We start from the raw sequence: 25,545 nt of genomic DNA on the forward strand, positions 1-25,545 counted from the left end.
GCAATTTGACGAAAAACACTGAAAATGAAACTGAAGGGGATTGTGGGATGCCGTCTGCAGCTTTAAATTCCACCTGCAGTGCTAAATCCATCGCAGCCTGCTCACCCCCCCGCGTGCCTGCTGCAGTGGTACGCTCCAGACTGCATGCAGCTTCACAGCATCACCTGGACGTTGCTAGAAAAAGACAAGAGAAGAGAGCTGCCGAGTGTATTAGCCGTGTTACCAAAGCATCTGTAAGACGTGTCCTGAATCTCAAAGCACACTTCTGTTTGACAATAAGAGACGCAACAAAAAAAAAGGTTTGTCTCACGCCAGCCAGCCAGCCAGCCAGCTAACGAGGTCACAGAAAGAAGAGGACTGGGAGAGAAAGCAAGCCAGCATGACCCAGGGCAAGGTAAGGAAACGCTGTGTGCTTCAGAGCAGAGAGCAGACATCTTCCGCTGGCGCACATTGCAGGGCTGTGCTGGGAGACGCGGCGCGGTTTGGAAGGAGTCTCTGCGCCCGCTGTTTCTGTCTCGTTGTTTGTCTGTTTGCTGGTTTTCATTACCGAGGGGGAGAGTTCTCGATTCTAACAGTTAATGCAGTATTTACTAGGGGTGAGACCGACTAGTCGAACATTCGACTATTCGATAACGATGCTGGCACCTTATCGACAAGTGAATCCAACATTCGAAAGCTAAAAAAAAAAAAAAATGTATATATTGATTTTATTTTAAAGCCTGTACTGCTGATTGGCTCTCTATGTAGCGGTAATGAAGATTGACTGGAGGGTGGGATTTGTTATTTCCTGTCTGTGATTGGCTAAACTAGAACGTACCTCGGCTAACGATGGCTTACTCACAGAAAAGTTCTGCATAGAAATACTCCTGACAAAGTAAATGAAAACACTGTTAAGTGTAAAATATGTGCAGTGCAATTAAACTACCACAAATCTACAACTGGTATGTTAACCCACCTAAAAGCCAAACACCCTTCTGTGACGCTAGCAACGACAGAAAAGAAAAGAGGACCGCAACATCCTTTGCGGTGAGGCCTCGTCAATGTGACACCGTCGTACGTGCTGAAAAACATCAGCCCTTATTGCTAATATGGTGGCAAAGGACATGCTTCCCATAAGCATACAGCAGAGAATCTCGCAAATGTGTTAAACACCGCTGTAGACCATTCGGGTTTAACTAGGGGGGAAATCACTGCCTGTGTTCACGACAATGCCAGCAACATCACCTTCGGAGTTTGCTGAATGGGACTCGAATTTGTGCTTTGCACAGACCGTGCAGCTCGCCTTCAACGATGGCTTTAAACTTGGTGCCATACATAATGTAGTCGCATTGTGTCGCATTTTCATCACAGTGCAATAGCTACTGAGGCTCTGAAGTTGAAACGAAAACAAACAAACTCTGCCTGAGCACCGTCTGCTGCAGTATTGCCGGACCTGATGGACACGCTGATTAAACAAGAATAAGTGAACATGATGATAATAATGGACATTGCTAGCCTAACTATTCCTAAAGTTTTAGTTAGGATTTTTTTTTTTTGCTTCCATGGAAGGCTAGTGCGTTAATGCCACTCAGGCCTTTTTGTTCATTCATTTATTTATTAATATTATTAAGCTAGCTACATACATAGCAAGCTGTTGCCTATACAGGCTATTTATTTTTTATTCACTGGAACTCGAACGCACAAGTATGTTGCCGATTTTATTATTATTATTATTTATTTCTTAGCAGACGCCCTTATCCAGGGCGACTTACAATTGTTACAACATATCACATTATACATTATTTCACATTATACAGATATCACATTATTTTTACATACAATTACCCATTTATACAGTTGGGTTTTTACTGGAGCAATCTAGGTAAAGTACCTTGCTCAAGGGTACAGCAGCAGCGTCCCCCCACCTGGGATTGAACCCACGATCCTCCGGTCAAGAGTCCAGAGCCCTCACCACTACTCCACACTCCACACCGGTAGTCTGCATGTTGTGTGTGGTTTGAAAACGTAGGAAAAGTAAATCGTTTAGTTAAGTGGATTGTATAAATTAGCTAGCTAGATAGTCTAATGCATTTTGTATTTCGCTGTTATGACCGGAAAACATTATTGCCACAAGGACGCTAATGTTAAGGCGTTTGCCTCGCAGCTCACATTGCTAAACTATTATTGAATGAAAATTAAATTAATAATTGAATAAAAATTATACTTTTTTTTTTTTAATTGTCACAACCTTTATAGTTCATTTGAAATTGTAATTAACGGAAAAGCTTGTGACAATATCGGTAAAAAAAATAACACTTGCTTGCAAAATACGAGAGTCTCACACGAGAGTTGACAGGTATGCTTATGTTATTGCTGCTGTTATGGCATTTCTGTATGTTTCCTAATAGGAAGGTATTTTTTACATAGCCTAATGTTTATTTAACAAAGTTAGCTAAGTATTTTAAAATAAAGTTCAGAATTTATTGCAATTGCAATAATTGTCACTTTGCATTATTTCGCATTTAATGTACTAAACATTTTGAATGGGAGGCGGGGGGGGGGGGGGGGGGGGGGCGACTATTCGATTAGTCGACCTCAACAGCTGTGGAATTATCGATAGTCAAAATATTTGTCGTGCACATCCCTAGTATTTACAAGACAGAAGCCTGACGGTTGTACATGAATTATTAAAATGGAGTTTGTCAGTTTATCAATGGCTTTTCATCTTCATTATATAGAGATGTAGATAGATAGTCTTACCTGTCAGTCTCTCTGTCTATCTATCATTCTATCTGTATGTATCTATCTGTTAACCACTGAGTTGCCAGTACTGTGCTGGAGATTATTATTATTATTATTAATGACTCCTTTAGTAGATGCTTTTATCCCAAGTGACTTACAAGGACTAAACAGGGTGAACTATGAGTCATCAACAACTGCTGCTGCTGCTGCAGAGTCGCTTCCAATCAGACCTCGTTTGTTTGACGTCTCATCCGAAGGACGGAGCACAAGGAGGTTCAGTGACTCGCTCAGGGTCACACACAGGGAGTCAGTGGCTGAGCTGGGATTGAACTGGGATCCTCCTGGTATCCAGCCCTTTTCTTTAACCACTGGACCCCCAAGCCTCAGACATAAATATAGTACTTTACTGAGAGCCAGCTAATTCAATACAGTCTAGTATAGAGAACTCAGTGCTGCACTGGGGATCTGAGAGCCAGCTAATTCAATACAGTCTAGTATAGAGAACTCAGTGCTGTACTGGAGATCTGAGAGCAGCTAATTCAATACAGTCTAGTGCAGAGAACTCAGTGCTGTACTTGGGGATCTGAGAGCAGCTAATTCAATACAGTCTAGTATAGAGAACTCAGTGCTGTACTGGGGATCTGAGAGCAGCTAATTCAATACAGTCTAGTATAGAGAACTCAGTGCTGTACTGGGGATCTGAGAGCAGCTAATTCAATACAGTCTAGTATAGAGAACTCAGTGCTGTACTGGGGATCTGAGAGCCAGCTAATTCAATACAGTCTAGTATAGAGAACTCAGTGCTGTGCTGGGGATCTGAGAGCCAGCTAATTCAATACAGTCTAGTATAGAGAACTCAGTGCTGTGCTGGGGATCTGAGAGCCAGCTAATTCAATACAGTCTAGTATAGAGAACTCAGTGCTGTACTGGGGATCTGAGAGCCAGCTAATTCAATACAGTCTAGTGCAGAGAACTCAGTGCTGTACTTGGGGATCTGAGAGCAGCTAATTCAATACAGTCTAGTATAGAGAACTCAGTGCTGTACTGGGGATCTGAGAGCAGCTAATTCAATACAGTCTAGTATAGAGAACTCAGTGCTGTACTGGGGATCTGAGAGCAGCTAATTCAATACAGTCTAGTATAGAGAACTCAGTGCTGTACTGGGGATCTGAGAGCCAGCTAATTCAATACAGTCTAGTGTAGAGAACTCAGTGCTGTACTGGAGATCTGAGAGCCAGCTAATTCAATACAGTCTAGTATAGAGAACTCAGTGCTGTGCTGGGGATCTGAGAGCAGCTAATTCAATACAGTCTAGTATAGAGAACTCAGTGCTGTACTGGGGATCTGAGAGCCAGCTAATTCAATACAGTCTAGTGTAGAGAACTCAGTGCTGTACTGGAGATCTGAGAGCAGCTAATTCAATACAGTCTAGTATAGAGAACTCAGTGCTGTACTGTGGATCTGAGAGCCAGCTGATTCAATACAGTCTAGTATAGAGAACTCAGTGCTGTACTGGGGATCTGAGAGCCAGCTAATTCAATACAGTCTAGTATAGAGAACTCAGTGCTGTACTGTGGATCTGAGAGCCAGCTGATTCAATACAGTCTAGTATAGAGAACTCAGTGCTGTACTGGGGATCTGAGAGCCAGCTAATTCAATACAGTCTAGTATAGAGAACTCAGTGCTGTACTGGGGATCTGAGAGCCAGCTAATTCAATACAGTCTAGTATAGAGAACTCAGTGCTGTACTGGAGATCTGAGAGCCAGCTAATTCAATACAGTCTAGTGCAGAGAACTCAGTGCTGTGGATCTGAGAGCCAGCTAATTCAATACAGTCTAGTATAGAGAACTCAGTGCTGTACTGGGGATCTGAGAGCAGCTAATTCAATACAGTCTAGTATAGAGAACTCAGTGCTGTACTGGGGATCTGAGAGCCAGCTAATTCAATACAGTCTAGTATAGAGAACTCAGTGCTGTACTGGAGATCTGAGAGCCAGCTAATTCAATACAGTCTAGTATAGAGAACTCAGTGCTGTACTGGAGATCTGAGAGCCAGCTAATTCAATACAGTCTAGTATAGAGAACTCAGTGCTGTACTGGAGATCTGAGAGCCAGCTAATTCAATACAGTCTAGTATAGAGAACTCAGTGCTGTGCTGGGGATCTGAGAGCCAGCTAATTCAATACAGTCTAGTATAGAGAACTCAGTGCTGTACTGGAGATCTGAGAGCAGCTAATTCAATACAGTCTAGTATAGAGAACTCAGTGCTGTGATGGGGATCTGAGAGCCAGCTCATTCAATACAGTCTAGTATAGAGAACTCAGTGCTGTACTGGGGATCTGAGAGCCAGCTAATTCAATACAGTCTAGTATAGAGAACTCAGTGCTGTACTGGAGATCTGAGAGCAGCTAATTCAATACAGTCTAGTATAGAGAACTCAGTGCTGTACTGGGGATCTGAGAGCCAGCTAATTCAATACAGTCTAGTATAGAGAACTCAGTGCTGTACTGGGGATCTGAGAGCAGCTAATTCAATACAGTCTAGTATAGAGAACTCAGTGCTGTACTGGGGATCTGAGAGCCAGCTAATTCAATACAGTCTAGTGTAGAGAACTCAGTGCTGTACTGGAGATCTGAGAGCAGCTAATTCAATACAGTCTAGTATAGAGAACTCAGTGCTGTGGATCTGAGAGCAGCTAATTCAATACAGTCTAGTATAGAGAACTCAGTGCTGTACTGGGGATCTGAGAGCAGCTAATTCAATACAGTCTAGTATAGAGAACTCAGTGCTGTGCTGGGGATCTGAGAGCCAGCTAATTCAATACAGTCTAGTATAGAGAACTCAGTGCTGTACTGGGGATCTGAGAGCAGCTAATTCAATACAGTCTAGTATAGAGAACTCAGTGCTGCACTGGAGATCTGAGAGCCAGCTAATTCAATACAGTCTAGTATAGAGAACTCCGTGCTGTACTGGGGATCTGAGAGCAGCTAATTCAATACAGTCTAGTATAGAGAACTCAGTGCTGTACTGGAGATCTGAGAGCCAGCTAATTCAATACAGTCTAGTATAGAGAACTCAGTGCTGTACTGGGGATCTGAGAGCAGCTAATTCAATACAGTCTAGTGTAGAGAACTCCGTGCTGTACTGGGGATCTGAGAGCCAGCTAATTCAATACAGTCTAGTATAGAGAACTCCGTGCTGTACTGGGGATCTGAGAGCCAGCTAATTCAATACAGTCTAGTATAGAGAACTCAGTGCTGTACTGGGGATCTGAGAGCAGCTAATTCAATACAGTCTAGTGTAGTGAACTCAGTGCTGTACTGGGGATCTGAGAGCCAGCTAATTCAATACAGTCTAGTGTAGAGAACTCAGTGCTGTACTGGGGATCTGAGAGCCAGCTAATTCAATACAGTCTAGTGTAGTGAACTCAGTGCTGTACTGGGGATCTGAGAGCAGCTAATTCAATACAGTCTAGTGTAGTGAACTCAGTGCTGTACTGGGGTTCTGAGAGCCAGCTAATTCAATACAGTCTAGTGTAGAGAACTCAGTGCTGTACTGGGGATCTGAGAGCCAGCTAATTCAATACAGTCTAGTGTAGTGAACTCAGTGCTGCACTGGGGTTCTCAATGCACAATGTTATAGCCAGCGATCCAGTCGTATTGCATTAGCAGGTTAAATAATAAAGGGGTGAGGCTGGCATTGGTAGCATGGGACCCCAGTGTGCTGGCTGCACCCTTCCCAAATGATCTTCAGAGGCAAAGCGGTGGAAATGCAATACGTGTTCTGCATTATACTTTTGGGATTAGAGGGCATTAGAAAATTGTATCTGGCTTGTCAGCAATACAGCGAGTTTTACTGCCATTGACTTATAATTCCCAAGCGAAATCCCTTTAATAATAATAATAATAATAATAATAATAATAATAATAATAATAATAATAATAAAGAATGCTTTTCCCTGCTGTGTTGTTTCCTGAGCCTCGTGGTTGGAAGCTGTGTGGCTGTGACTTTGTGAGTCTGTGTGTTTTCAGAACGCTCTAGCCCCGCCCCCCTCTCTCTCTCTCTCTGTGTTCTAGATCACTGTTGCCAACAAGACGGCCAATGGGAGCGAAGGGGGCGGGGGTGCAGCTCCGCCTCCTCCCAGCTATGAGGAAGCAATCGCCGGAGAGAACAAGACGGGTGTCAGTCATCCCCCAGGCCCGCCCCCCATTGTTCCGCTGCACCCCAGCTGGGCTTACGTGGACCCCAGTGAGTAGAACCTAGAACACAGAACCTAGAGCCTAGAACCTAGAACCTTAAACTGACTCCTGACGTCAACAACCCCGTCCGAATCAGCAATTTGTTGAAGATTTTAAGGAGTGCTGAACGGTGCTGTAAAACCCTGGTACTGTTTTGTCTTTATGAGCGTCACAGCTGGGTTACGAAGATGAGAAGCTTTTGGCTTCCTTTGTATCTGTGAATGCAAGCATTTCAGACTACGTCTGTCTGTCTGTGTCTGTCTGTGACATAGCTGTAGTCACCCCTTGAAAACGCTTATAGTTTTGCCCAGTGTTTTGAGTGGAACAAACCAAAGTGCTGGCATGGGGGGGAGCTCGCTGTCCCTGCCTCCCTTGCTCTGACAGATGGAAGGGTGACGCAGCAGAGCCAGTTGCCGTGGCGATGTGAAGGAGGAAGGGGGGTGGGGGAGTCACTTGACACGCTGGCTCCGGCCGACGTTCCAGTGAACTCCATGGCCTCTCTGTCACTCTACTGAGCTGCGCTGTGCCAGGGCAAGAGTGAACAGCAAAAGCACACTCACACACGAGGCAGCTACAATGGAATGTGTGGGATCAAGCATTCTCACCACTGACATTTTCTTGAATAAAAACTGCATGTGTGTGTTGTTCACTGGGCTGTATGTTATTGACTGGTCTGTATCAGTGTGTTATTGACTGGTCTGTATCAGTGTGTTATTGACTGGTCTGTATCAGTGTGTTATTGACTGGTCTGTATCACTGTGTTATTGACTGGTCTGTATCACTGTGTTATTGACTGGTCTGTGTGAGTGTGTTATTGACTGGTCTGTATCAGTGTGTTATTGACTGGTCTGTGTGAGTGCGTTATTGACTGGTCTGTATCAGTGTGTTATTGGCTGGTCTGTATCAGTGTGTTATTGACTGGTCTGTATCAGTGCGTTATTGACTGGTCTGTATCAGTGTGTTATTGACTGGTCTGTATCAGTGTGTTATTGACTGGTCTGTGAGTGTGTGGGTGTCGTTGACAGGCCTGTTTGCGTTTCAGACAGCAGCCCCAGCTACAGCAGCGGTGGTTACCCCGGCGATGGCGAGATGCTCACGGAATTCAGCTGGGACGACAAAAACATCCGCCGCGTTTTCATCAGGAAGGTAAAGACTGCGACACCGCCTGGGCATTGCAGTCAGGGCTGTGTCCCCTCCAAACCCGTACCCCCTCCCTGGAACCAAACCCCACTTCCACACACACCCCGAAACACACGCCAAGCCCGGGACCTCTTTATCTTACTAATAGTGCTGCACAAAACCAGAAATCCTTCTGCAATATTAAAAGCAATCGACTGATATTAAGATGAAGCTAGGAGACCTGGTCTGAGCTGGTCTTTGACATCTCTCTCTCCTCTTCTCCTCTCTCTCTCTCTCTCTCTCTCTCTCTCTGTCTCTCTCTCTCTGTCTCTCGTTGCAGGTCTACGCTATCCTCATGGTACAGCTCTTTGTCACAGTCTCCGTCGTGGCTCTCTTCACATTCTGGTGAGTTCCCATGGCCTTCCTCCCGAACACACACATGTAAGTGTGTGCCGATGACAAGCTCAGGTGTGTCAGATTAAACTCACAGTGGAACCAGGAATGGATCACACTGCTATGCAGCGGGAGTCTGATTCCCATCCCCTGCAGTGTGCTAACTGGGTTTGTTGTTCTCATTCCCACAGTGATCCAGTAAGAATTTATGTGCAGAGCAACCCTGGATGGTACTGGGCATCTTAGTAAGTACCGGGGAGAGGGGGAGAGGGGTCGAGGGGGGAAGGGGGGGAAGTGGGGGGGGGGGAGAGGGGTCGAGGGGAGAGAGAGGGGATAAGCAATGGGTTTTCAAACCTGTTGGCACGCATTTCAAAGGGAGATCAGCGATAATGTTACCTGTGCTAATAAGAGGTAAGAGAATGGGTTTCTAAGCACTAATTAAATACGTTTCATATGAATGAAACAGTTAGACACTTAGGTTTGGGGTTTATAAACTCCTTCAGCATATTAATAAAAGTAGTAATAATAATAATAATAATAATAATAATAATAACAGTAATATTTGATAGTACATCTTTATGCTTTATCACAGTGCTGTGTTCTTCGTCACTTATCTGGTCCTGGCATGCTGCTCTGCACCAAGGTAAGATAATAATCATCATAATAATAATCATCATAATAATAATCATGTATTTATTTTACTTGGTTGTAACTGTCTCAGAATCTATACCAGGGGGTCACACTCCAGTCCTCAAAGGACCGCAGGGGTCTCCTGTTTTTCATTCCAACTTCAGCTCTCAATTAACTTCATTGATGGCATTATTTGCATAATTGGACGTGTTGACTATTGAAGGTCTTTTACAGGAGATGATTTTAAGACACTTGCTCCCCTGCCTGTACAAACACGCTGAGCGTGCAGAGAAGTGTTTGAATGTGTGGAACGATGGCTGAGTGACGGACGCTGTGGTTTATCACTCTTTACAAGCTGCTTCTCTCTCTCTCTCTCTCTCTCTCTCTCTCTCATTTCCAGGCGGTATTTCCCGTGGAATCTGATTCTCCTCTCTATCTTTGTAAGTACAGAGTCGTCGCCCGTCCTTCTCCTTGTAACTGTCATAGACACTCTCCCCTCGGCTTTAAAAAAGACATCTGCTGTAAACTGACACGCTGATGAAGGCACTAGCATTAGAAACGCCTGTCTGCTTGACTCGGTTTCTTCTAGTTTCAGTAACACTGATGAAGGCACTAGCATTAGAAACGCCTGTCTGCTTGACTCGGTTTCTTCTAGTTTCAATAACGCTGATGAAGGCGCTAGCATTAGAAACGCCTGTCTGCTTGACTCGGTTTCTTCCAGTTTCCTCTCTGATGAAGGCACTAGCATTAGAAACGCCTGTCTGCTTGACTCGGTTTCTTCCAGTTTCCTCTCTGATGAAGGCACTAGCATTAGAAACGCCTGTCTGCTTGACTCGGTTTCTTCCAGTTTCCTCTCTGATGAAGGCGCTCGTCAAATCGAATTTGCTTTTATCTGCGTGTGGATGAAGTCAGGTTTAACTTAATCTGGTTAACCTGTCCCCTCTCCCCCCCCCCCCCCCCCCCCCCCCCCCCCCCCCCCTCCCCTCTCTGTTTAGACTCTCTCAATGTCCTACATGACTGCGATGCTGTCCAGGTATTTTTTTGGGGGGGGGGGGATGGGGGGCATGACCTTTGACCTTGTTTCTTGTAACCTGGGTTTTGTTTCATTGCTGTTGTTGTTGCTGCTCTGCTCAGACTGTTAGCATGGCCTGCATGCTCGCCTTTATATCAAGGTACCTGTGTGTCTGTCTGTGTGCCTGTCTGCCTGTCTGTGTGTCTGTATGCCTGTCTGTCTGTGTGCCTGTCTGTCTGTCTCTCGTGTGCCTGTCTGTCTGCCTGCCTGCCTGTCTGTCTGTCTGTCTACAGCTAATGCCAAATGTTTTGCATCACCTAGGCTTTTAGGATGGAAAGCAAGCTATTTGAACATAATTTGGGTCTTTTCATTTAATGTCATGCAATCAGAGAAACTACAAAATGAGATTGCAGGAAAGTCTACCGGAGTATGCAGACCCTACATGTAGTTAACTGTCAGGGTGGCTGTGTAGGAGTGGAACTGAGTAGACATGGTGATGAGTAGACTGTCATTGTGATTCTAATTATAATGGTCCCCTCTGTGTGCTCTGTGTGTTCTGTGTTCTGTGCTGTGTGTTCTGTGCTGTGTGTTCTGTGCTGTGTGTTCTGTGTTCTGTGCTGTGTGTTCCGTGTTCTGTGATCTGTGTTCTGTGCTGTGTGTTCTGTTCTCTGTGTGTTCCGTGTTCTGTGCTGTGTGTTCTGTGCTCTGTGTGTTCCGTGTTCTGTGTTCTGTGTTCTGTGTTCTCTCACAGTGCGACTCTCTTCCCTCCAGCTACTACAACACCAAGTCTGTGCTTCCTGTGTCTGGGGATAACGGCCATGGTGTGCCTCTCTGTCACCATATTCAGCTTCCAGGACCAAGGTGAGCACGGTGTTACTGACTCCTGATCGGCACCCATCTCAGCATCACTCACATTATTAAAGACTGGGGCGTGTGTGTGTCTTTGCAGTTTGACTTCACTTCCTGTCAGGGCGTGCTGTTCGTTCTTATGATGGTCCTGTTCTTCAGTGGATTGTGATGGCCATCGTCCTGCCCTACAGATACGTGAGTGAAACCAGGAATCATACAGAGCATTGCACACTGACACACACACGCACTGACACACACACTGACACACACGCACACGCTTTTCAGTGCTCAGTCAGGCTCCGCAGTGACCCCCAGTCCTGTGTCTCTTGCAGGTACCCTGGCTGCATGTTGTCTATGCGATTCTGGGGGCGATCGTTTTCACCATGGTGAGTTCACAAAAAAAAAAAAAAACTAACAAATAAAAACATATTGAGTGTGTTCCCCATACTAAATTCTCTCTCTCCCTCTCCTCTCCTCTCCCCCCCTCCCCTCCCCCTCCTCTCCTCTCTCCCCCTCTGCCCTCTCCCCTCCCTCTCCTCTCCTCCCCCTCTCCCTCTCCTCCCCTCTCCTCCTCTCCCCTCCCCTCTCCCCTCTCCCTTCTCCTCTCCTCTCTCCTCTCCTCCCCTCCCCTCTCCCCCTCTCTCCTCCCCTCTCCCCCTCTCCCCTCTCAGTTCCTAGCCTTTGACACTCAGTTGCTGATGGGTAATCGACGCTATGCGATGAGCCCGGAGGAGTACATCTTCGGAGCACTCAACATCTACCTGGACATCATCTACGTGTTCTCCTTCTTCCTGCAGATCTTTGGGTCTCAGCGGGAGTGAGGGGGCTAGCACCCCCACCCCCTCCCCCCCAGGAGTGAGGGGCTACAATCCACCCCCCTCGCCAGGGCTGGGGGGGTCAGTCCGTGCTCTTCAATTCCAATCCCTTTTTAAAAATCAATTTCCAACCCCCCTTCGAAGGGATTCAGATGTCTTTTAGAGACAGAATAATGATCAGAATTGAAAAACAGGAATTGCCCCCCCCCCCCCCCCCCCCCCCCGAACCCTGACCCTCACTCCCTGATTCACTCACACACCTCACTCACTGCTGCCCCCTGCAGTCCTTCCTGCGCATTTAATATATTTTTTTTATATAATTTTTTGATGTGTTGGATTTTGCTGGTAAACATCCTCTTTCACTCCAGTGTGCTTCACCTGCTGCACCTCCTCTCTGTGCGTCTCCTGCGGTCGTGAATCTGCATGACGACGCGCTGCGGATTTAACTCTTTGTGTGCATGCTGGCTGCACAGTCGTAGACTAGTATTTCTTCAGCTCGCAAACTTAAGAAATGATAAGCACTGTTTAAAACATATATATATAAGAATAATAAGGGATGGCTTTGCTTTTAATAAAACGATCTTTAAACAACTACAGACGTAGCACCGCGCTGTCGTTAGTTTATTTAGTTATTTATTTGGCAGGGGACTTTATCCAAGGCGACCTACAGGTGTGACGGAGCAGTGCAGGGTTACAATGCAAGCTTAAGATTTAAATACAGTGTAATAATAATAATACTACTAATATACAACATGAACTAGGATGCAACAAGTTAGGATCACAGCAAGTTATATCTACAGTGACATGTTAGCAGTGCAATAGTGCAAGGATGGCGCATCAGCTGAGGATCCAGTATCGTGGTGCTGAGGGCAGGCAAGTCCAGTCCATTAGTAGGCAGGTTAGAGTAAGAGATCCACAAGTGTAGTTTTGTGGCTCTTGTTATTGCAGGTACTGTTGTGAGCTGAGGACACGTGTATGTTGAAAAACAGCTTGAGTCCTCCGTGTAGCAAAAATGTAAGTCTTGTGTGCCTAAAAGTCGAGTGATCCGAAGTGGGTCTGTGCAGCTTTAAAGAAACTCATCTATGGAACGCTGCAAACGTGCGCCGAAGTAGAAAATTTATATTTTTTTGCTCAAATAACTTCGCAATCGGAGTGCTGCGTGGCTTGAATCTGCAGGTTAGCATGTGACTCCACGTACACGGGGACAGCCGTTCAGGCGTTTCAACGCACACGGCCGCGGTGCATTCTGGTAAGTGTAGTCCCGCTGTGAAAGGTACCTGAGCCAGGTACGACTTCCCAGAATGCACTGCGGCTGTGAACGGTCCCAAACTGTCCTCGTGTTCAACGTGCAGTCGTGTGGCGACCCTAAAGCTGACTAACGTTACCTGAAAAACTATTAAAAACAAAATATATTTTTTAAACCTGAAAAGATTTGAATTAAAGAAGATAGTTGTGTATTTTTTGTACAGCGAGGCTCAGTACAAAGCCCGTGAAATTGTGGCTGTGCGGCTTTAAGCACTGCATGGAGGTCTGTTGTAAAAGTCTTGAGCAGTGTTGTATTAACGTGCTAGCAGCTTCAAACGCCTTCGTGTGACCGCCCCACCTCTCCCTTGTCGAGTTGCGATGTTCGAGTGCTGCTGGGTTCGGTCCGATATTGAGGTAGCATTCTAACTGCCTCCTCATAGGAAGAGGATGCAATTGTACCCCCATATAAAGCAATGGAAAAAAAATGAAAATATGAAAAATATATTTATTATGTGTCCAAATTCTACTTTTTTTTTCCCCCCCCAGCTATTTTTTTTTAATGAAAATTGCATGAAAGGGTTAACTCACACTGCAGTGCGTTGTGGTACTTGTAGTCCTGCAGCTCTTTGAATTGCAGAGGCCCCTTCGTTTTCGAGTGATAAAGATAACGTGACACATTGACCTGTCAGCAAGAAGGGGGGGGGGGGAGGGGGGAAGGGGGGAAGGGGGGAAGGGGGGGCCGAATTGCTTTATCAAAATGTGGAAGTAATGTATGGACTGTTTAAATGGAAGGCTGACGTACTCCATTGTAACTGATTTAATTGAGGCTGTAAATTAAATGTATGTAACTCGCTCTCTCTATATATTTTAATGAATGTGTATAAATGATATTATACATCTGTCTTAATAAAAGATGAATTCATTGATCTAAGTTTATATACAGGTATATATGGATTAGTGAATCATATTGTTGCTCTGTATTCATGCATTCTCTCACTAGCCTTTTTAATGGACTATTTGAATACAAAGAAGTAAAGGCAGGTCAAAGTTATCAAAATGGATGGGGGGATGGGGGACTGTATCCTTCTGTCCCGGTCAGTCTGAAATCAGAGGGAAAAGACGGGGGGGGGGGGTCTAAACGGAGGCACTTTTTCAGGACCAGCGGCTTGAAAGCTGGTTCCAGGAGACCACCAGCAGACCTAGTTTGAGGCTCGCTGCTGTATCAAACCCCAAGTCTCCCCTGGTGTGCCGTGCAGGGTCCTGAAAGCTAGTTTCAAGTCACAAAGCGGCTTCGTGTTCACTCAGCTTAATGGATTGGTCTAAACTGTGGCGGTTCTAACGGCAGCTGCCATTTAATTATCTGATCAGACCCTAATCTCCCATGTGTACCCTGATGGACTCTCACACACACACACACACACACACACACACACACACACACACACACACACTGCTGCAGAAATTCAATATCCCCTCCTGCTTTAACCCATTCAGCACCAAATCCATTTTTCATATATGCAAAATGCAGAGCACACGCTGTGTCGTGTAGTTTGATGCATTACGATTTTGGACTTAACTTTGTGAGGTTAAGAAAAATTAGAGCAAGTTATCATAACAGCAAATAGTTCAAAGAGAAAAAAAATGACAAAGTATACCCCGTCCTCAAAAATGAGGACACTGGCACCTAATGGGATAACGATGTTATGCGGGTGGCTTGAGATCAAATCCGCACACCCCAAATTCTATAACAACGTGTTTGTTTTTTGTGTTCTATGGCTTGCTGTTTATGATAGATTTATAGATAGATAGACATATAGATCTCAATAGAAATAAGCGAGTGTGGTTAACATGGCATCAAAAGCCTAGAAGTATCTCCAGTGTTAGTTTTCAAGCACGCTTTCCCTTGATAAAGGTGTGTGAAACATTGCGAAACGTTGGGAAGTTGCCTCTTTCCAGCACTGACGTGTATGCAGTCGCTTGGGTGTTTTGTGAGGTCTATCCCATGTTTACCTGCTCCCATCTCTGATTTGCTCACATTGAACCATACGGGATTCATTATTGATGTATTTATTTTGTAAAAGAAATGAAGTATTTTGTGTACATGGTTAATAAAGTATTCAATACAGACTTACCAGCCGAATTTGTCCTCTGATTATTATTATTATTATTATTATTATTATTATTATTATTATTATTATTATTTGCGTTTCTTCGTCTGGAAAATTGCATTGACTTGGGACTTATGGAGAGCAGCTTCTACACACACTCACACACACACAGACACACAGACACACCCGGGAGCCCTTTTCTCTGTCACACACCTGCTTTGTGCATCACAATTATGATCCCTAACTACTCCACACACAATAGTGCTGAATTTAGAAATGCCTATATATATATATATATATATATATATATATATATATATATATATATATATATATATATATATATATAATAAATTCAACAGTAAACGTTTCGCCCTGGAATTTCTTCGATCGAAACGTTTGTTCCTGAACTTATCGACTTTATTTTAGTACGTCTACATCTCTGTAAAGGAGAGATCATGTTCACCTGTATTTATATAATAAGATGGTTAAGATGAGGGAACACGCAGTCACTTTATCAGGAGCTTGAAACCTGGACCCGAGCCTCAAAGCGGCCTCATCTTAACACCACAACTGCGACTGATCATAATATAAATACTGGGGTGCCTGCCAGTAGGGTTCCCAATATTAACTGGTTGTCAGTACTGGTGATATTATCAATGTTATCTATACCCGGCACTGTAATGCAAAAACAGACGCACCGTTTTGTCACCTTATAAATAAACCACGCCGAAACAAGCCATTTAATACACTCAAACTGTTTTTAAAAACGTAATAGCTACACAAATAATAATAATATTAATAATTTAAATAGTGAATTAACTGCACACAATGAGTTTTTTTCTTTATTTCAAAATGTCAGGTTACAAATACAGAGTCGACAAACCGTATAGTAAATCTATATAAATTACGCACCCGCCAATTCCTAATAATAATAATAATAATAATAATAATAATAATAATAATAATAATAATAATAATAATAACTGACACGGCTAAGGGCTGTTTACAGCGGAGGGTTGTGTCGTTTATATCATAACAAACCCTCCGTTTCCTCGACACAGCGACTGAGCCAGGCCCGGCCAATCCCCGAGGAGCACACTGCCGCTCGGTCGTTTTCTTGGGCAGCTTGTCCAATGGAGGCCCCGGTTGCTCGGGGATGGGGCCTCGGCCATGTTGTTGTTGTGTGTTTGAATGAGGAAGGAGCGGGAGCGAGAGAGCGACAGAGACCGAGGCTTTTTCTGTTAAAACCAGGGTTTAGAGTTTTTTTCCCCCCGTCTACAGCCCTTCCCTGAGAGAGGGCGAGGGTTTTTATTTTTTAAATGTTTTATTTGTTTTGACATTTAACAGGACGGTGCGGTCGGTTTTCAACTCCCCGGTTGAGGGACCGGAAAGCAGCGCGTTTTGGAGGTGCAGCTGGAGAGAGTTGTTTCGACTTCACTTTTTGTATGTTTTTATTATTATTATTATTATTATTATTATTATTATTATTATTATTATTATTATTATTATTATTAGAAATTACACATCTGGACTTGTGTGTGTGTGTCTGTGGTCGGTCCTAAACGGAGTTCCTGTACTGTATTTATTTATTTATTATTATTTTTTACAGCTTTTGTAACAAAAAACAAAACATGTTTAATAAACTGTACGAGTGGTTGGGGATCGCTGGTACCCCCCGGAACGGAGCGGGCGATGGAGCAGCAACGCCGAGCCCGCACGCCCGGAGCTCAGCGAGGAAAAGACCGTGGAGCAGGCAAGTTTCTGAAATGGACTTTATATTAACTTAATAACCTATACCGTACCGTGAGTGAGTGAGTGTGCTGCTGCACCTGCATTTATTAAATATATATATATATATATATATATACACACGAGGTGGTGGTAGGAGCAAATAAATATGTGACATTGCTTATTATTTATTTTATTAGCGTGGTTTAAGACTATATTGTAATACTTTAGAAGTGCTTCTCGCTACTTTTTAAATGTTATTATCCAAGGAAAACCGCGATGCTGTTCCCACAGATTATCGAAACGCAGCGTTACAGTTTTAAAGGTCTTTGTTTTGATAACTTTCTTTCAATACGTTACTTTCTCGCAATAGTGTGTGTGTGTGCGTGTATTTCTTTTTCAAGGCTGGTTCTTCAGTTTTGAATAGGTTTGTAAATGATTCCTGGTTTGTCTGAATGTATTTGATTTTATTTTGCGTTTTTATATCTCCGCAGGGTCGGTGAAGCTGCCGACGCGGAGCCGGAGGACAGAGAAGTTAAGAAGTTCAGAATGGGTTTGTTCATTTTTATTTATTTTTGTTGTTTTTTTTACAGATGTGTGTTTTTTTATGATGCTCTCCAATGCACAGCATTACTCAACAATCACTAGATTCAAACTTCAAAATAAAGTGACAGCTGTATAATTTCTGTTTTTAGTATTTATTTTTTTTAATTTGTATAATTATTACAGGTGAGCTGTTGGGTTCTGTGAAAGACGCGGCAGACGGGATGAGAAGCCAGGGCAGCAACGCGGTGTCCTGGGTGCGAAATAACCTGAGCCCGTCTCTGAGCTCCGTGCTCCTAAGAGCCTCTCAGGGGACGCACGGCGACCGAGCCCGCCCTCTACCCCCGACCCCGACCCGGACCCGAACCCGCTACCTGCCGGAACAGAGCGAGGTACCAGTACCGAACCGCGCTGGCTGGATCTCTGACCAAAAAATACAAATAAATAAGCATACAAATCAGCATTAACAATCTTTAAAACTGACGAAAAATAATTTAAAAATAATTGCATGGCTTGTTGCAACGCAGGGCAGCGACTCTCTCTGATGTCGTTTTCTGTTTGTCCAGTTTTTGAGGAGGACTCCCGGGCCCATCAGCGAAACTTTCCCCCCTCCTCCCGAGAACTGCGACTGGAACGCTTCCTCCAAAACCGGTAACATTTCATCTGAGTTTAAAAACAAATACACACATGAATAAATCAAATTTTTATACACAGACTGTCTCGGAAGCCAGGCACAGCCAGTGCGGCACACACGTTTCTATCAGCTGTTTATCTCAATCCCATTCACAGGGGGTGCTTCGATGAATCGTAATGCTTTCATCACATGATGTACCCTGTCTTAACTTATTAACTACCAAAAAAAAACACACAAGCTGCATTTATGTAATGTTACATTTTTGAAAACAGTTCTTTCTTTATGTATTATTATTGTTTGTGTGTTGTCCTTTCTCTACTCTCCCAGAGTTCTCTCATGGTTCAGGTGATTGTGAGGGACGCTCTGTTCCTGCGGCTGCGGTTTTTGAAAGCTGCAAATCAAACGGACACTCGCACAGCGCGGGCCCCGCCCCGCTCCCCCGCGCCGCGGCCAGACCAGCGCAGCCCCTCCTGGGAAGAAGCCTGCGTCTCGGAGCGCGCAGAACCCACGGGTGAGACCAGAACCAGAGACCTGGGCTGTACGCCTAGAATTTTAGGATTGAGTCACAAATCTATGAACATAATTTAGATATTTTTATTTACCATCATGCAAAGAAACTACAAAAATGATTTTTCAAAAGTATTTCAGTATTTCATGCTGGGTTTTGAAATGTCACATTTTTAAATGTTGGTCTCTCTGTCTCGCTCTCGCTCTTTCAGGAGCAGTGGTGTCAGTGGTGTGCCGTGCAGCCCCCAGCCCTGCAGCTCCATGTATGACGAGAGCTTCCCCGTCCGAGTGCTGGCCAGCCCGTCCCGGAGCAGCTCCTCCCTGCACAGCAGCCCCCAGAGCACCCGGAGAGGGGCGAGGAGACAGGGGCGGGGTGCTGCGGAGGAGGTGAGAGGGGGGCGCTGCGGAGGGGAGGGGACAGGAGAGAGAGAGAGAGAGAGAGAGAGAGAGAGAGGATGGGATGGGATGGGATGGGATGGGATGGGATGGGATGGGACGGGAGAGAGGGGGGCACTGCGGAGGGGAGAGGAGAGAGGGGGGGCACTGCGGAGGGGAGGGGAGGGGACAGGAGAGAGAGGAGGAGAGGGGACGGGAGAGAGGGGGGCACTGCGGAGGGGAGAGGAGAGAGGGGGGGCACTGCGGAGGGGATGGGATGGGGGGCACAGGATAGGAGGGAGTGAGGAAGGAAGAAAGACACACAGGGATAAGTATCTGAATTGGCTGAAGTTTTAATTAACTTGTGTTTGTGTCTGTGTCGTGTGTGTGTGTGTCTCTCTGTCTCTCTGTCTGTCTGTTGTGTGTGTGTCTCTCTCTCTCTCTCTCTCTCTCTCTCTCTCTCTCTCTGTCTGTGTGTGTGCAGTCTGTGCGCAGGGAGGAGAAGGAGGTGTACAGGCAGCTTCTGGAGATGTTGTCTGGAAGCAAGCCCCGAGGATCCCCCTCATACACGGGCCGACACTCCCACAGAGACCTGTGAGTACGAGAGCTACTGCGTTCAGAGAGGGAAGCAGAAAAACTCCACTTACAAAGAACAACAGTTTGAGTCCTTGTGTAATGCAGCCACTGATGCAAACACCAGGACTGGAAATGAGACTCCTGTTGCACAGTGGTGCCACCCATTCCAGGTTTTACTACCAGCTTGATTAGCCCCAGTGTGTGTGTGTATAGGTAACAAGCTCAGGGGTGTCGCAGTAAAACCAGGAATGGATCACACTGCTGTGTAACACTGCTGTTTTTTCTTTCCAGGTCCAGTTTCCTGAGCAGCAGAAGCTGCTTGATCCGGACAGCGCCCCCTAGCTGGCTGGAGGAGGACAGAGAGGAGCGGCTGGGCGGGACCTGCAGCGACTCTCCCATTCCCAGTAGCCAGGTCTCCAGCGCACTGCCCAGTCCGCTGGCTGGGAGCAGTCCCCTGTCCAACCACGGGTTTGAGGGGGACGCTGTCTCTCTGTCAGTCCCCTCGCTCCTCATTCAGGATGACACGCAGTCCTCGGGTGAGTCCCACGCTTCCTGGCTGTAGGTCACGATGAAACTGGAAAAGGACGTTTTATTTATTTATTTATTTTTTGCAGCCCCTGACTCGGATTCTGTGATTTTCGTGAAGGAGCAACATGCTAAAGAAACAGAGCCCACGAGGTAGGCTTCTGTCTTCATGTCGCGTGTGGTTTTAATTCCACTGCAATGCAAACTTCACACTGCAGCCAAGATCAGAGAAGCACAGGAGAGAGGGGGCTTCTCCATGCTTCTTAATAAGTTATTACACTTTCTTAGACTTTTACTGTGGGTAACTTTTTTTATTTTTTATAATGGATAGTTCTTATAAGCAGTAAGAGAATTGATTTTCAAGCCGTGGTCAGTATCACTGTTAACAGTTTTGTTTCTCTCCCCTGCAGTGCCCCATACTTCCATGCAGAGCTGTGGATTAAAGAGCTGTAAGTGTCTGTTCTTATTATAGATCACGCTCCGTCTGTCTCTGCTGTAATGAGACACTGTCTGTCTGTCTCCCCTGTTTTAACAGCTCTGTCTGTAAACCCCGCTGTAGCTGTTAGATCACACTCTGTCTGTCTCCTGCAGGACCAGTCTGTATGATTCCCGCGCTCGTGGGAGACGGAGGCTGATTGAGGAGCAGGAGGGGATCACCCTGCAGCTGCAGAAACAGGTACTGGAGCTCCCAGGGGTTCAGTGGGGCTCCCAGGGACCCCCCCCCCCCCCCTCCCCTGCACTGGAGCAGCACTGGAATCGGCTCCTTGGTAGCGGATCCCTGCTTCTTTTTAAGAACTCCTCTGGAGCCCCCCCCCCCCTCACCCTGTCATTGTCTCCTCCCTCCCCTCCAGCGCCTGGTCGAGGAGGGCCGACAGAGTCAGGGGTCTGTTGAGCTCAGACTCCGGGTTCCCCTGGAGAAGGAGGTTCCTGTGGTAACTGTCATCAAGGAGCTCAAGCCTGAGCCAATCAGAGAAGAGGAGTTCCCGGCGTTGACTCAGGTACAAGATGGTGATTATCACCTATCACCTTCTAGTTTCAATAACACTGATGAAGGCACTAGCATTAGAAACGCCTGTCTGCTTGACTCGTTTTCTTCTAGTTTCAATAACACTGATGAAGGCACTAGCATTAGAAACGCCTGTCTGCTTGACTCGGTTTCTTCTAGTTTCAGTAACACTGATGAAGGCACTAGCATTAGAAACGCCTGTCTGCTTGACTCGGTGTTGTAATAACTCTGAAGGTGTGTAACCTGTCGCTCGGTTTGGTTGTCTAGGCGATGGAGGAGGAGGTGCGGAGCGCGCTGCAGGGGGGTCACCAGGACGAGGTGCTGAGCGAGGGGTTCCGCTTGACCATCACGCGAAAGGATCTGCAGACACTGAGCCACCTCAACTGGCTCAACGACGAGGTGAGGAGAGGGGCGGGCACTGCTGCCTGGGGTCCAATATATCTGCCATTAGATAGGAATGAGAACATAGCCAGGGCAGTGAAGGGGTGAGGGAGAGGGAAGCTTACATCTGTATGAAAACCAGGCCACAGGCTTTACTATAAACACTGGTTATATACACACACACACACAAACACACACACGCACGCAGACGCAGGCTGCTACCCCCTGTAATACTCTGTCTCTATACACACACGCAAGGTGAACTTGACTCCACAGTGTTTCCCAGTCTGTTCTGGTCCTGCTTGACTCCGCAGTGTTTCCCAGTCTGTTCTGGTCCTGCTTGACTCCACAGTGTTTCCCAGTCTGTTCTGGTCCTGCTTGACTCCACAGTGTTTCCCAGTCTGTTCTGGTCCTGTTTGATTCCGCAGTGTTTCCCAGTCTGTTCTGGTCCTGTTTGATTCCGCAGTGTTTCCCAGTCTGTTCTGGTCCTGTTTGATTCTGCAGTGTTTCCCAGTCTGTTCTGGTCCTGCTTGACTCCGCAGTGTTTCCCAGTCTGTTCTGGTCCTGCTTGACTCCACAGTGTTTCCCAGTCTGTTCTGGTCCTGCTTGACTCCGCAGTGTTTCCCAGTCTGTTCTGGTCCACTTCTCCTCTGCTGATTTAGTTTCTGTACCCAGGCTCTGGTTCTCTTGTCCTGGCAGGTGATTAATTTCTACATGAACCTGCTGGCAGAGCGCAGCAAGCGGCCCGGCCTGCCCCGAGTGCACGCCTTCAACACCTTCTTCTACCCCAAAGTGCGCAGCGCTGGCTTCAACGCTGTGCGACGCTGGACCAAGAAGGTGGACGTGTTCTCCATGGACATCCTGCTGGTCCCCGTCCACCTGGGCGTGCACTGGTGTCTCGCGGTGAGTCCTGGGAGTACTGGTCTTAGTAATAGGCGGAATGCGAACGCTAGTCGCCGTAGTAACAGTGGAGCAAAAAAATTAAAATGCCAGGCGATTGATTGATAGATACATACCTTTTGTTTTTTAATTGGCTGCCTAGTTGACTATCATATTATCATAAGTTTCAGAGATGCGCAGACCGACCGTTCAGACGGAGAGCTCCACTGAAATCAGGCGCTGACAATCAGGGGAGGGTCGATCGGGCTGATTCACCCTTCAGAGTGACAGGAGTGAAGAAACAGCTGCTTGGGTTTGTGTGGATCGCTGTTCTGCACAGAGTCTAAGAGAAGCAGCGATCATCACAGACCCAAGCTGCTGTTTCTTCACTCCTGTCGCTCTGAATGCTGAATCAGCCCGATGGAGACTCTGATCCGGACAGTGGAGTCGTCCGATCGTGTGGCTTCAGGAATGTCTTCAGTTGTGAAAATCCTTAAGAGGCTAATACTGTCAGTAAAAGAAAAAAAAGCAATCAGACTGTCCTGCTCTTCATTTTAAATGTGTTGTTTTTATTTTTTTATTGCAGGTTGTGGATCTGCGGAAGAAATCCATCTGTTATTTCGACTCTATGGGAGGGACCAATGACGAGGCCTGCAGGATACTGCTGTACGTTTTTATGTATTTAATAAAATGTATACATTAAAATTAATAACTGGTTTGTGCAACAGCGGAGTGGAGATGCAGCTAACCTCTGTGTGTGTGTGTTCTCTCTCCATCCCTCTGTATCTCTCTCTCTCTCTCTCTACTGTCTGTCTGTCCCTCTCTCTGTCTCTTACTTTCTTTCTTTCTTTCTTTTTCTCTGTCTCGCTCTCGCTCTCTCTCTCACTGTCTGTCTCTCTCTCTCTGTCCCTCTCTCTGTCTGTATTTGCAGGCAGTACCTGAAGCAGGAGAGCCAGGACAAGAGGAACACGTCCCTGGACCTGGGTGGCTGGCAGCTGCAATGCAGAAGACGAAATGTGAGTACAGACCCGGCTTCACAGGAGGGGGGGGGGGGGAAGAGGACGGGCGGGGGGGCTTTATTATACCAGGAGGTTCAAATCTCAGCTCCGCGAGTACAGAGCCGGCTTCATCTCGTTTAAAAACAGTTGCAGCAGAGGTGAGCAATCTCTAGCTGAACTGGGGGCTGTTCTTTCAGGGACAGGAGTGAAGGACGTCTCCTTGAATCTCCCGACTAGCCCACTAAGTGTTTCTGGGTTCAGTCTTATTTTTATACATGCTGCAGCTCCTCCCTTGAGTGTAGAAAGCGAACTGGTTATGACACCGTTGCTATGCTTCAAGCACTGTCCACCCTGCGTCGTGTTCACTCTGCCACGTGCACAGCCTTGAGCTGCAGAAAGAAACTCTCAGTCCGTTCCATGACGAGCCTTCTCGACTCGGAGCTTTTAAAAGGCATCGAGCTTCCCTCTGTGTTTCTCAAGCCTTTTACACACTCCAGAGCTGCAGCAACCCATTCTTCAACTGCCCGATTTATCTGATTTACTGAGATTGAGCTCTCCGCTGAAATCGGTCTGTCTGTCTGTCTGTCTGTCTGTCTGTCTGTCCCGCTCCTGCAGGAAATCCCTCAGCAGATGAACGGAAGCGACTGTGGAATGTTCACCTGTAAATACGCCGATTACATCACCAAAGACAAGCCAATCACATTCACACAGGTGAGTCCCGAATTCGTATGCGGGCGTCCTCCGATCCCCAAGCCGTTCCCCCCTCTTTACACCCAGGAGCGCCACAGCGGGTGCGAGCTACTGCCTCCTGGAGGACAAAGGCCAGTCCTGCAGGGGTCCGTCTGGAAACTAAACAAATCTGTTTTTACTCTCTCTCTCTCTCCTGCAGAAACACATGCCCTATTTCCGACGGAGAATGGTTTGGGAGATTTTGAACAAGAAACTTTTGTGAGCCAGGGCAGCGAGCAGGGGCCATGGAGAGAGACAGAGAGAGAGTCTCCTGGAGGTCTGAGGAGACCACTGGCACTTCAGACGGACAGACAGACAGAGAGACATGACTGTACTGGACCAGCAAGCAGCCCCTCTCAGTACAGACACTAATCTCGCTGCCACAGACGAGCAGCCCTTGAACCCAGGCAGTGTGTGTGGGCTGGACGCTTCCATCCCCTCTATTAACAAACGAGACACCAGCACGATATCGCAATGCACATTTGTATTTATAGATAAAGATATATTTTTTTGTGTTTGTTTCAAAATACCCTTAAGAAAACAGTTGCAGGGGTTCATTGTGTTCTGTATTTCTACCCCGGCTTCCGTTCTGTAAGGAGTCAGGCACTAGAGGTATCTTAAAAAAAAAAAAAAAGAACTCTTCAATTTGTCAATCTGGATTTCAGAATTTCAAACACGCATGCATCTAACTTAGGTAGCCTTGTTTTTGGAACAAAAATTGTCGTTTATGTCAAAGACTTTTTTGTATTTCGGTCAGAACCTGCACTAATGTGTAATAATAATAATAATAGTTATTTTTATTACTATTTCTTAATATTTTGTATGGTAGCCCCGATCAATGCGTCAGTACATCATTCACCGTGAAATGACTCCTCTGTGAGTGTACGGATCTGTGTGCTGTTTGTTTGTCAAAGAAACAAGTAGAGGGGTCGCAGTTGCACCTTTTGAACAGCAGGGGGTGCCAGAGCTGCTCGTAATGGAGCTCTGATGCTGTTTAACCCTTTAAGGTACAAGGGACACGTGTGTCCCACGCAAATCAAAACGGTGCTAGCGTTCTTGGCTTTGCAATGAGGTTTTGCACGGAAAAGACCGGGTTTAAAATGTACTGACGGGTCGCATCCGGTCGTCCCAATGGCCAGTTTGCTCCTCGTGATGCGTATATCTGGCGGGCTGAGGCAGAATCGTGGTGCGGGGGTGCGGGATCAAAATTGAATGGACACCAACCAACTAGCAAACAAGCCTGCATGCTGAGGGACATTCTGTAAAGCAGGGCTTCCCAACCCCGCTCCTTAAAAAAAAAAAAAAAAAATTATCGCCAACTTGAAATCCGCAACTGTTTATGAGCTGAAAACAAGTTAAGAGTTCTAATTATGCAAATTTATCAGTTCAATTCAGGGTCTAGTTGAGTAATTGAGAGTTCAGTTGGAATGAAAACCAGCAGACACAGGGGGTCCCCACGGCCGGGGTTGGGAAACACTGATATAAAGGATTATTATTATTATTATTATTATTATTATTTTTTTTTTTTAAA

The 25,545-nt window shown here is 46.0% G+C and overlaps 1 protein-coding gene and 1 pseudogene across 2 annotated transcripts; both read left to right on the top strand.

Annotated features, from left to right (window-relative positions):
- Window positions 1-98: 98 nt before the first annotated feature.
- Window positions 99-15,153, top strand: LOC117966935 (protein lifeguard 2-like; annotated as a pseudogene).
- A 1,022-nt stretch (window positions 15,154-16,175) lies between these two features.
- On the top strand, window positions 16,176-25,524 carry LOC117967095 (sentrin-specific protease 1-like). 2 transcript variants are annotated; one of them, XM_059020668.1, is made up of 19 exons: window positions 16,176-16,576; window positions 16,743-16,886; window positions 17,356-17,414; window positions 17,591-17,796; window positions 17,971-18,055; window positions 18,366-18,549; window positions 18,758-18,932; window positions 19,405-19,514; window positions 19,788-20,032; window positions 20,111-20,174; window positions 20,432-20,470; window positions 20,613-20,697; window positions 20,873-21,019; window positions 21,295-21,426; window positions 22,108-22,311; window positions 22,874-22,953; window positions 23,219-23,303; window positions 23,901-23,996; window positions 24,175-25,524. In XM_059020668.1, the coding sequence occupies exons 2-19, from the start codon at window positions 16,765-16,767 to the stop codon at window positions 24,235-24,237; spliced, it is 2,181 nt and encodes a 726-aa protein (XP_058876651.1). In that variant the 5' UTR covers window positions 16,176-16,576; window positions 16,743-16,764; the 3' UTR covers window positions 24,238-25,524. The 2 variants fall into 2 exon arrangements, with proteins under 2 accessions (XP_058876651.1, XP_058876652.1); XM_059020669.1 differs by having other exon boundaries at window positions 18,761-18,932.
- Window positions 25,525-25,545: the final 21 nt, after the last annotated feature.

The sequence above is a fragment of the Acipenser ruthenus genome, unplaced genomic scaffold, assembly GCF_902713425.1.
Source record: "Acipenser ruthenus unplaced genomic scaffold, fAciRut3.2 maternal haplotype, whole genome shotgun sequence".
In the NCBI taxonomy this organism is placed as follows: Eukaryota; Metazoa; Chordata; class Actinopteri; order Acipenseriformes; family Acipenseridae; genus Acipenser; species Acipenser ruthenus.